The sequence below is a fragment of the Vulpes vulpes genome, chromosome 14, assembly GCF_048418805.1.
Source record: "Vulpes vulpes isolate BD-2025 chromosome 14, VulVul3, whole genome shotgun sequence".
In the NCBI taxonomy this organism is placed as follows: domain Eukaryota; kingdom Metazoa; phylum Chordata; class Mammalia; order Carnivora; family Canidae; genus Vulpes; species Vulpes vulpes.
The window spans coordinates 12,256,672-12,268,878 of NC_132793.1; the positions used below are offsets into that span (position 1 = coordinate 12,256,672).

The following is a 12,207-nucleotide window of genomic DNA, read 5'->3' on the forward strand; positions in this document are numbered from 1 at the left end:
ACAGGGCCAGGATTGAAGCTTGTTTTATAATCACCGGGGCCTTAAGGACCAGACTTCCTGCAGAAGAGTCTTCTAACAAAGCTCTTCTCCACACAGAGCTCTGCTCTCGGCCTGGCCCGGGCTCATGACCTTCCTCCTCCCCCCCAGGGCTCAGCTCCTGAGTCTTCTCCTGCTGGAGCAAACGTGGTCCTTTGGGTGGAAGGAACCTGTAGCTACCAAGACATAATTACCAAACTTTCTTCTGCTGCAGGCACTGGCATGTGGCCATGCCTTTTAACCCCCATGCAACATGGTGAGGCAGGTCACTGCCATTATCCCCATTTTAAGAGTAAAAGAGTTGAGGCACAGAGAGGGAAGAGGGCCTGCACCAGGTCATGCGGCCACAAGTCGGGGGCTGGGATTTGAATCCAGGACTCTTTCCCACCACACTCTGCTATATGTATCCATTTATATCTCTGTTCTGCACATTTAATTTTTTCTTGATAGTTACTTTCTCCCTGTCCATCTGTGCTACTAGAGGGGGAATCCATGAATATAAAACATGTCTGATTTGCCCTTATAACTTTTGAGGGGTGGGCTTTTGAGTCCAACTTGGATGCAAACCCTGCTTCCTCCTCCTTCTAGCTCTGTGACTGTGGGCAAGTTTCTTAACCTCTCTGAGCTTCAGTAAATGATCACTTAATGAGAAATAATAAAATAAGGGGTAAGCCTCACCGGATTGTCAGAGGCTGCAGTGAGAAAAGGCATGTGACATGCCCCACACAGTGCTGGCCAGGTGATGGAAATGTGTACTGGGGTGGCCGGTTTCTGCCCTGCTCGGAGACAGAACTTGTGAAGAAAATCAAGGGATAACATTTGATATGTGTGCGGAGGCATTTCTCTCAAATGTAAAAAAACAAGGGCGTCTGTCCTCCGGGAGCCTCAGATCGGTTGGGCAGACTGAATCAGTTCATTCATGCCATTCATTCACTGTTTACTGAGCCACTACTGTGTGCCAGCAGGGGACAGGACAGATGGACCCCTGCCCTCATGGAGATGATTGTCTAGTGGGGGATCAGAAAATACACAAGTAGACCAACACCAGTAAAGAGGAGATTTCAGTGAGTTGATTGATGTTGTAAGAAATGAGTAGGCTGATTTCAGGGAGGTGAGGAAATGGGGTACCGTTTCAGCAAGGGTAGTCGGGAAGAGCCTCTCAGAGGAGGTGACATTTTAACCAAGCTCTAGATGATCACCAAGAGCCAGTCATGAGAAAATCTGGGGGGAGCAGCATTCCTGGCAGAGGGAACAGCAGGTGCAAAAGCCCCAAAGGCTGCAACGAACCTTGAGTAAGTAACTGAGGAACAGCCAGGCCAGTGTGGTTAGAGCGAGAGAGTGGCCAAGGAGTGGGAGATGAGGCTGCATGGTTTGGCAGGGGTCATATTGGGCAGGTAAGGGGAGATGGGGCTCAGGTTTGATTCTTGATGAGCTCATTGCACAGGCTCTGGATGAAGGCACTGTCAGAGCTTGGAGAACTCAGGGCACAAGTGTAATGGTGTGTCTGGCATGGGGCAGTCAGGGAAGGCTTCCTGGAAGGAGAATGCTTCCCCCTTGCCAGAGGTTAGTTGTCATTCATTCATTGATGTCTGCTGGGATAGAAGCTCTGAGGTGGAAGAGGCCTCACTGTCTTGCCCACCTGCCTGCACAGGTGCAGGATACCTGTGGGTATGAGTTGATCAGAAATGATTTGTCAGACATTGCTGCAGGAAGCTCCTCCAGGAATTCTTCAGGAAGCAGCTTCAGGCAGTGGAGTTATAGGGACGAGTATAGACCCCCCAGTCCTACCCTCATGGAGGAGACAGGTGAGAACAAGGGGACTGCTCTACTGGGTGCTGAGTGGCACACTGGGCCTCAGCTCAGGGGACTTCCTAGGGAGATCGCAAAGACATACCTCTGTATCCCCTGTGCCTATTATTGGGCTTGACATGTGGCAGTGATTCTGGGGGCAGGAAGGAAAAAGGGCTGAAGCTGGGTGCATGTAGACTCAGCTAGCGCCCCGTTGTCTGGACCCCAGACTTCCCACCAGCCTCAGCTGACCTGCATCTCTATGTGCCCAGCTCAGTGCTCCAAGCTACAGCTTTCTGAAAGGCTGGACTTCTAGCAACTGGCAGATTGCTGGTTTCCTAACTGTACTTCTCAACTCAGGGCCTTTGTATGTGCTGATCCCTCTGCCTAGAACACCCTTCCTTGCACCTCAGTGGAGGCAAATGGTGCCCCACTGACCTAGAGCAGTTCACGCATGTGTTTTATGTGGGCTGCATGGTGCTTTCAGGAAATTTTGGATCATATATCAACATTTAACAGTTGGGAGATTTCACAGGAAATGCTGAATTCCTGGCTTCTCTTGGAAAGTAAGATGCTTTAGTCTTCCCTTGTGGCCACAGTCAGCTGTATGGAGGGGTAGCTGGTGTTTTTAGGAGCGCCAGCACTGGCTCGTTCAGCATTGCCTCAACCTGGCCGCCGCCTCCTCCTCCTCCTCTTCTTCTTCTTCTTCTTCTTTTTTTTTTTTTTTTTTGAGAGAGAGACAGACAGACAGACACTGAGACTTAAGTAGGTCCCATGCCCAGCACAGATCCCCATGCAGGGCTTGATCTCACAACCCTGAGATCATGTCCTGAGCTGAAAATAAGAGTCATATGGATGCTTAGCCGACTGCCACCCTGGCACCTCCAACTTGGCTGCTTATGGTCATTTACAAGAACTCGAGGTCCCTGCGTTAGAGATGAGTTTTATCTGGTTTTGCACACTGGGTTTCAAGCTGGGTCCCAGCTTGAGATTTCATTTGATGTGAAAGTTGATCAGCTAAATCCAGAAGGTTCCAGAGTGAACCACTTGCCAGATAGCCCCTACTGAGGCCCAGAGAGGAACAGTGTCTTGCCCAAATTCGCCCAGCAAGCTGTGAACCTTCCTTGATGCTCTGAAAGGGGTAAGCCTCGACTTGGGGCAAAACATGGGTCACAGTTGCTCTTCTCTGGGCTGCCATCCTCCATGCTAGCAGAAGACCCTAGGACACTTCCTGCCCCCCATCTGGCCACAGGGCGGCTGATGGGTGCCAGAGACAGCCCCCAATGGGACAGCTGGTGGGCAGCCGGATGCCGAGTCTCCAGCTTCCGAGAGTGGGCACTCAACATCTGTTTGCCTCCTTCATCTGCTGGCAGCTTTCTCCGTCTCTGATTTTTGGGACTTTTAGAGTGAAACTGAGGGTGGTGGACCTAGAAAAACCTCATCCCCACCCAGGGCTCTCACCCCACAAAATAGATCCATTTCTTCTGTGCACCCCCCTTCCCCTTGGCTTGCACCCGGGGCTCTGTGAATGCCTCTGCACACACCACTACCTACACACAAGCAGCCAAACACTGAGAAGCTAAAAATAGTCCTGCCCCCTCTGGCCCTGTAATTGGAGGCGGGACAGCTGGTTTCGATAAGCAGGAGAGCTCTGTGCTTTGGCCAGCTGCCACCTGCTTTCATTGAACACAGATTGCCTCGGTGGAAACAGCCCTGTTGCCGGTTCTCCCTTTTCTTGCTGACTTTGAGTGGGCTGAGCTCTGCACTGAACCTGAGTGTGCCGCCAAGAGCAGGGACCTGGGGTCGGGCTGAGCCTCTACCCTACTGGGTAGTCACGTTGGATTTCCTTAGGCTCGTGAGCCCTTCTTTCTCCCAGAGACCTTCCTGTCGACCCTAGAAAATTCCACCTTGTTTGATGGTTCATACCTTCATGCGTTCAAGAAATGATGATTGAGCTCTGCTGTGCTTTAGACCCTCCTCTAGAGGTGCAGGGTGGCGGGGCGGGGTAGGGCTGGGAATAAGGCTGACGGAAATCCCTGCCAGGAGCACCTGGGAGGCGCAGTCGACTGAGCATCTGCCTTCGGCTCAGGTTGTGATCCTGGGATCGAGCCCCACATTGGGCTCCCTGCTCAGTGGGGCAGGGGGTCTACTGCTCTCTCTCCTCCCCAGCTTGTGCTGTCTCTCTCTCTATCGCTGTCTGTCTCTCTCAAATGTAAAAAAAATTAAAAAAAAAATCCCTGTCAATGTGGATAGAGATTACTTTCTGATGGAGCAGACGGCTGATAAACACATATAGAAATCTGTAACACTACAATTCCAGACAAAGATACATGCTAAAAAGGAAGTAAAACCAGAAGATGTGAGGATTGTGTAGGGAGCTGTTTTGTTGAGTAGGAAAATGTGAAGAGCTGGGGTAGAGCGTTACCAGGCAGAGGGAATAGCAAGTGCAAAGGCCCTGAGGTTGCTAGGAGTTTGATCTTTCTTGAGAAGCAGAAGATGGTGGTTGTGGCTGAAACATAGTAAGTGAAAGGTGTAGGAGATGAGATCTGTGAGGACAGCGGTTCATGTGGGTAACGGTCATTGTGTGGGCAGAGTGTCAGTCTTTTTCTGAGATCAAGCGGGAGGCCCACTGGAGAGTTTGACTAGGAGAATGACACAATCTGATTACCATGAGCTCTCCTGACTCTCCACAGTCTTCCTTCGGGACTCTTATTTCTTCCTGCTTGTTTGTTTCTTCGTTCCTCTGCTTATTGATCATCTGTTCCCCCACCCATCTGCCCAGGTCTCTCTCCACTTAGTGTCCACCCATTTCTCCCATGCTGCCCTCACCCACCTGCCCACTAGTCTTCTGTCAGGTCATCCATTCATCTACTCAACGTTCTATTCATTTCCCTCCCCACTCCTGTGTCCATCTGTCCATTCATCCATCCATCCTTCCCTCCCTCCCATCCACCCACCGATCCACCCATCTATCCATTCACCCATCTTTCTCTCCCATCCATCCTCCTTCTCTCCCTCCCTCATCCATCCATCCTTCCCTCCCTCCCATCCACCCACCCATCCATCCATCCATCTACCCATCTTTCTCTCCCATCCATCCTCCTTCTCTCCCTCCCTTCCTCCCTCTCTCCCTCCCTCATCCGTCCATCCTTTCTTCCTCTCTCCTCTCTCACATCCACTCACCCATCCATCCATCCTTCCCTCACTCCCTCCCATCTATCCATCCACCCATCTTTCTCTCCCATCCATCCATCTACCCACCCTCCTTCTCTCCCTCTCATCCATCCACCCATTCACCAATCCTTCCCTCCCATCCACCCATCCATCCATCCTTTTCCTCCCCTCTTTCACATCTACTCACCCATCAATCCATCCTTCCCTCCTTCCCATCCACCCACCCCTCTACCCATCCGTCCATCCATCCATCCTTTCTCTCCCATCCATCCATCCATCCATCCATCCATCCATCCTCCTCTCCAACCCTCTCTCCCATCCATCCATCCACCCATCCTTGCCTCCATCCCATCCAACGGCCCATCCATCCATCTGTCCATGGAGCCATCCATTGCACCCGAGTCAGGGCCTGGTCACACCCACCCCTCTGCCTTTGGTCCTGGGAAAAGCACAAGGCCTCAGTATAATGCCCAGGGCTATGGGCTCCCAAAGTTTGCTCTCTTGTGGGATGTTCTAGCTGTCCTTCCCAGGAGAGGGTGGGGCCAGGCCAGTTTAGTGCTGGTCCCTGTGTTCCCAAGACTGGGGAGGGTCTCTCAACGGCATCTTATCTTCCTGGCAGTGAGTTTGTTGCCTGGCTTCTGGAGATTGGTGAAATCAGCAAGACCGAAGAAGGAGTCAACCTGGGTCAGGCCCTGCTGGAGAACGGTATAATCCACCATGGTGAGTCGGGGCTGGGCCTGGGCAGGCCCGGGGGGGGGGGGGGCGGCATAGGGGGGAGCTGTGGGTGGGCACAGGTCAGACCTCAGCAGTGCTGTGCTTCCATGAGCATGTCCACTAGCACAGAAGCATTAGTGTTCCCCGGGCACAGGGTAGCCTTGGGATGAGGATGCCCTTATGAATCTGCTCACCGGGCTGGGAAGCCCTGCATTCACCTGCAACACCAGCAATGCAGGGACACCTTGAAAAGTCCCCTCAAAAAAGGGCCATATTTCTGTCACTTAGTGAATATTTATTGAGTGCCTGTCATGTGCCACATAGCCGTGAACAGGATGGATGAAAAGTCTTATCTTCATGGTGCCGATGTACTAGTCGGAGGGGGAAGGTAATAACAGAAGTAAACTCTGTGAATCCGGATGGTGATCAGTGCTGGCGAGGAAGCAAGGGGGTGGTGTTCAATTTCGCATTGAAGGCCTCCCTGAGAAGGTACCCCAAGAGAGCAAGGGGCCGGGTACCATTGGGGTTCTAGGCTGAGGGAGCAGCTGGTGCAGAGCCCCTAGGAGAGGAGAGGCAGTGGGTCCAGGGAGCCGCACAGCGGCCAGTGCTGCCATGGGAGCGGGTGCGGGTGCAGTTGGCAGGCATGGGGCTGGGGGCCAATGTTTAGGGAGATGAGGTCCGAGACCTCGTGAGGGATCGTGGGGGCTTCGGCTTTTACTCGGAGTGACATAGGAAGCTGTTGCTGAGTTCTGAGTGGAGGGAAGCCCTGCTGAGACTCAGACTTGAGCAGGTTCCCTCTGGCCACCATGTGGACAGTGGACGGGTTGTGTGGGGATGGCAGCAGGTGCCCAGCGAGGGGCTGCGATGTTCTAGACGAGAGAGGGTGGTGGCTTGGAACAGGGTGGAGTGTGGAGTCACACTGTTAGTGTTTTGAAAGAAGAGCCTCCAGGATCTGCTTGCTAATGGATCCACAGAGTGACAGAAAGAAACACCAGGGGTGACCCAAGGCCCTCGGGTGTCATAAATCCTGATTGTGTGGTCTCACACCCCAGCACCCACAGTCCCAACACATGCTTTGGTGATTGAGCACCAAGGAGGTGCTGGCCCCATGGGTTCCAGTGCAGGCTGGGTCAGGGCATTTCTGGGCCTCTTGTGAACCTGCAGGTGCCCCAGCCCCAAGCAGGATAGCTCAGCAGGGCCCCAGATGGAGCAGGGGGACCTGGTTTCCACAGAGGAGTGAGGGCAGGGCTTCAGGGAAATTGTGCGTGACACAGAGCCTGGCCGAGTGCAGGGTGATGATGGGCGGGGGCGGGTGCTGGGCCCAGCCTCACTGGCTCCCTGGGTCCCTCCAGTCTCTGACAAGCACCAGTTCAAGAACGAGCAGGTGATGTACCGCTTCCGTTATGATGACGGCACCTACAAGGCCCGGAGTGAGCTGGAGGACATCATGTCCAAGGTAGGGATGTCGCCCGGCCCCATGACCCGGACCCCACGGTCATGGCAGAGCTGGCCTATGCCCCGGTAGCCTGTGCTCTTCCCCCACCCCCAGCTGCCGCTCGATCCTGGGAACCATCTCTCCCAGCAGCCCGGATTTGGAGGCCCCTGAAGCATGTGGCCTGATCCCAGACTCCCCCTTTGTCTCTTTCAGGGTGTGAGGCTTTACTGCCGCCTCCACAGCCTCTACACCCCCGTGATCAAGTAAGTTACCTTCTCTGAGCTCCAGTTCACTTCTGCCTCTTTTCAACTGTGTGGCCTGGGGCTGAGCCTTAGTCTCCTCCATCAGATGGGGCTCATAATTGCATCTTCCCTGTATGTTTGTCCTCACGGTTAATTGAGTCAGTCTGCAGGAAAGGCTGCAGGGTGGTGGTGAAGGATGTCTGTGCAGGAGCCGGTTTGAGTCTCAGCTGCTGGTTACCAGCTGTGTAACTTGGGGCAAAGTCACTTAGCCTCCTGGTGCCTCAACTTTTTTCCTTTGTGGAATGAGGATAATAATAAGATCCACCACAGGGCCTTTGCACTTGCTCTTCCCACTGCTTGGAGTGCTCTTCTCTTACCTATCTGTGTATTTATTCCCTCACTTCCTTCAAACATCTCCGAATCAGAGTGGCCTCCCCTGCCCACCGTTCTAAAGCATCACAGTCTGGTATGCACTGTCCTCCTTTCCTCACCTTGCTTTTCTTCTTGAAACTTGTTACTAGTTGACATCTTACATATGTATTGTTTCTTGATGTGCTGTCTTTCTTCTCCACTGGATTGTAAACTCACCAAGGGCAGGGAGTTTGCTCACTGCTCTGTCCCCAGACCCTTGACCGGCACCTTAGAGCAGTGCTGTCCTGTAGCCCCTTCCATACTGGTAGCCATGCTCTGGGTCTGTGCTGTCCAGGGCAGTAGCCATGAATTACCTGTGGCACATAGTGAGGGCTGTGGAAACGCCAGTGATTATTTTCTTTATTGTGAAGCTTGTGGTTATGGATAAAGGGATGGAGAGGGTGACCTAATCCTTACCCAGCTGCAAATTCCTCTGTCCCCTGTCCTGACGGCTCCTGTCCACTCGTAGAGGAGCGGAGAAGATTCCAGCTGTTGCTGGCCTAGTTGGGGGTTGGGCCCCCGGGAACCACTTACATCTGTAGACCTGCCTCTGCCTCCAAGGTCCAGCCTTGGCCCTCATGAGAAAGGCCTCCTGCTTGGCCCCGGGAGAAGGAAGTGGCAGGGCCAGCCCTCACTGTGCGCGTGGCCTGAATCTGGGACAAGCGCCCCCCGCCAGACTTTATCAGCCTCGGCATGGCTGGCCACATAAACTCGTACTTGCCAGCTTCGCAGCCTGAGAAGTTGTTGCAGTCTGACTGTGAGGTTAACGCGGCCCTTTGTACCAGGACTTGGTGGGAATTTAGATGCTGCACAGATCGGAGCAGGTGCTGGTGGGGTGCGGGGTAGAACTGGGAATCTGCTCCCCACCTGTGTTCTCCCTGATGGGCTCACATGCGCTTCCCCCCTGTAGAGACCGCGATTACCACCTGAAGACCTACAAGTCGGTGCTGCCCGGGAGCAAGCTGGTGGACTGGCTGTTGGCTCAGGTGAGAACTCCCTCTGGCTGTGTGAGTGGCTTCTCCCTCTGCCCAGGACTGAGGAGCTAACCGGGATGTGGGCCTTCGAGGCTTTAAACAATCTGTTCATGAGTTTCTGCTCCCAGTAAAATACACAGAACGCTTACTGCCTTAACTGTTTTCTAGCGGGCAGGTCGTGGCATGAAGTCCACTCACAGCGCTGTGCAGCCATGCCCACCCGCCCTCTCCAGAGCGCTTTTCATCTTGCAGAGCTGAAACTCTGTCCCCAGTAAACGGCAGCCCCCCACCTCATTGCCCCTTCCCCAGCCTCACTTGTGCTTTCTACCTCTAGGAGTTTGGCTGCCCTGGGTGCCCTGTGTAAGCGGGATCATACAGCCTGATCATACAGCCTTTGTCCTTCTGCGGCTGGCTGATTGCACTCAGCCTAGTGTTCTCAGGCTGGGTCAGGATTTCCTTCCTTTTGCAAGGCTGGATAATATTCCACTGTATGGATCAACTGCATTTTATTTATCTGTTATTTCATATTTGCTATCTATTAGCTATCTACTTAATGGGCGCTGGAGTTGCTGCCACTTTGAGGCTTTCAGTTACAACTGGAACAGTCCTGGGGGAGCTGGGACAAGTTGATCTCAGGCTGAAGCACCAGACCAGAGCCTCGATGTGGAGCTTGCCACATTATTCCTTTCACATAAATTCCCAGGGGGCAAGGGTTGGGCAGAGGCTTGGAAAGTCCATGTGTCGGTTTTATTGCCACTTGCCAGAGGTGTTTGCTCCGTTGAGATGCTGCAGATACTTCTGTCTGCCTGCCTCCTGTGCTTTATGGCCTCTGCTCACGGGACGCTTACTCCACTCTCGTGGAGTCGTCCAACCCATTTAGAGACAGGGGAACTGGGACCCAGAGAGGCCGAGCGCTTGGCTCAAGGGTACACAGCCTTGTGGCAGCACAGCTTATTGGCACGGGCCTGTCTCCCCCACTTGTACCTCGGTTCTGCGAACTTTTCAGGGAGCTTGCAACAATGTTCATTCATAGTCTGTAAAAAAAAAACGTATTGGCTCCAAAGATGAGGAGACAACTGTGAAATCAAAATGGATAAATGTTTAAACGTTTACAGAGCGCAGCTTTATGTCAGCCTCCTTAATTGTTAAATTTAGCATTCTTAAAAACCTCGTTCCATTTGAAAACAATTTGCTGGCGGGATTTTCTCATGTCACACAATTCCTGATGATTGCCTGGAAATCGTAGCCAATCTGTAAAGTAAATGTTTCTTGGCGCCAGATAACTTAAAAAGCAGGTTTAGAAAAATCCTTGAAAAAAAATTTCAAGCCAAAATAGCATTATTTAATGTAGGACGTGGGTGTTATTTTAATATGTTTGCTGTAGCATGGGATTCTAAGACCTCAGGAGGTCTTGAAACACCCCTGGATTTGAATTCAGTTTTGGACATCTGGAAAGCCCAGAGCACCTAACCACAGTGTAACACCGCCTTCCCCTTAGGATCCCATCAAACCAACTCTGAGCACGTGCTTTTATTTATAGCCAGGCTGACCTGGCTCAGATCCCCGCTCTGCATCTTCCTTGCTGCGTGGCCTTGGACAAGCCTCTTGGCTTCTCGGTACCTCACGTTCCACACCTGTAAAATGAAACTAAAAATGATACCCTCCCCGTTAGATTATTTTGAGGGTTCAAGGAGTTAATCATGTAAAGTGCTTAGAAGGGCACCTGGCACAGAGTAATTGCTCAGTAAATACGATTATTATAATTCCTCATCTCCTGCACAAAGGATTCAAGGTGGCTCCAAATTCTGTGTGGTATGGAAGGCTGAAGAAATTGCAGTCTAGGTGGCTCAGTGGTTGAGCATCTGCCTTTGGCTCAGGGCATGATCCCGGGGTCCAGGGATCGAGTCCCGCATCAGCCTCCCCGCAGGGAGCCTGCTTCTCCCTCTGCCTATGTCTGCCTCTCTCTGTGTCTCTCATGAATAAATTAAAAAAGTCTTAAAAAATAGCAGAGGGGTTTTGGGGGTGCAGGAACAATATGAACAGGAAACAACCAGCTGGGGAGTGGGGATGGGGTGGGGTTGGGGGTTGGATCCATGGAGTCCCGCCTCCTGAGTGTGCTGCCACAGGTGAGGGTGACAAGGGGTGACGGTTAGGTTCTGCTTGGGGCCCAGACCTGGCTGGGTTTGGGGTCTCTGAAACGGTTGTCTTTCCCCACCTTGGCCCTTCTGTGGCCTCATGTTTCCCGAGTGCCCCTGGTGCCCACAGCTGCGTGTTGGTTTCAAAACAATGACGTGGACTTTGCCTTAAGGGGTGAATCCCAGGCCTGAGTTGGGAGTGAGGTGCGTCCCCGAGATGGCGAGAAGTCAGCGAGTCTGAGAGATAATACAGGATGCACTGCTGGGGGAGGTGGGGATGGGAAGCAAGGATGCGTCCTGGGGCTTTGGTGCGCTGGGTGGCTGGAAATACCCTTTATAGTGATGCAAAGACAGGGGAGGAACCCCTGGATGCCTGGGAAAGTCCAGAGTTCTCCTCTGGCGAGGGAAGGCACTGTCTTTGGGGTGCCCGCTGGACTTCCTAGTGGGTGGGTGGAGGACGGGGCAGAATTGGCATGCCTGGCACTCAGGTGGCCTCTGCACCACACTCTGTTCCTTGTCACTTTAGCAGTATTTAAAATGAGAAGGCAGGAGAGGGTGTAGAGAAATCCTACAAGAGGGCTCATTAGCTCATCCCTTTCTCTCCTTGAGCACCTCCTGTTTACCGGGCACTGCTTTAGGTTCGAGGACAGAGCAGTGAACTGGATAACAGTCCCCGCCCTCATGGGTCCTGAATTCTGGTGAGGGCTCGGGGAGGCAGTTGATAAGAACAAGGAGTAAAATGCACCATATGTTTGCTGATGCTGGGTGCCAGCTTGGTGCGTGGGGTAGGGTGTGTGGGAGCCCAGGGGGGCATTTACCCTTCACACGGGTGGGGCTGGTCCAGTTTTTGGAGGGGTCTGAGAAGGCTATATTGAATAGGGACATTTTAACAGAGACCTGAGAAAGGTGGGGAGTGAGCCCGGGGACGGCTGGGGGTGCAGCCTTCTCTGGGGTGAGCCTGGTATGTCTGTGGGAGGCGTGAACAGGAGGTAGGCATGCTGGGGAAAGCTGGCCTGTGGCCAGTCTCATGGCATCCTGTGGGCTCTGGGGAGGGTTCAGGCCACTTCAGGGCTCTGGGCACAGAAGCAGTGACTTTGGTGGGATGAGATTCTGCTGTAGGGGGGCGAGGCTGCCGGAAGGGAACCTGGGGAGGAGGCAGCTTCAGAACGTCAGACAGGGAAACAGGGTTCCTGGGAACTGGGTGACCACGGGGAAGGTGGGAGACATGGTCAGATTCTGGAATTTTTGGAGGTAGACCTAACAAAGTTTGCTGATGGGGGTGGGTGGGGTGTGGGAAG

General features: G+C 53.0%; 1 protein-coding gene across 4 annotated transcripts in view; it reads left to right on the forward strand.

Moving 5' to 3' along the window:
• Nucleotides 1–12,207, forward strand: part of PREX1 (phosphatidylinositol-3,4,5-trisphosphate dependent Rac exchange factor 1) — a 178,796-nt gene that overhangs the window by 123,835 nt on the left and 42,754 nt on the right. For all 4 annotated transcript variants that reach the window (XM_072735632.1, XM_072735633.1, XM_072735635.1 and 1 more), the window contains exons 11-14: nt 5,618–5,718; nt 7,065–7,168; nt 7,361–7,410; nt 8,711–8,786. In XM_072735632.1, the coding sequence (XP_072591733.1) occupies nt 5,618–5,718; nt 7,065–7,168; nt 7,361–7,410; nt 8,711–8,786 (331 nt within the window). The remainder of the gene's footprint in view (nt 1–5,617; nt 5,719–7,064; nt 7,169–7,360; nt 7,411–8,710; nt 8,787–12,207) is intronic.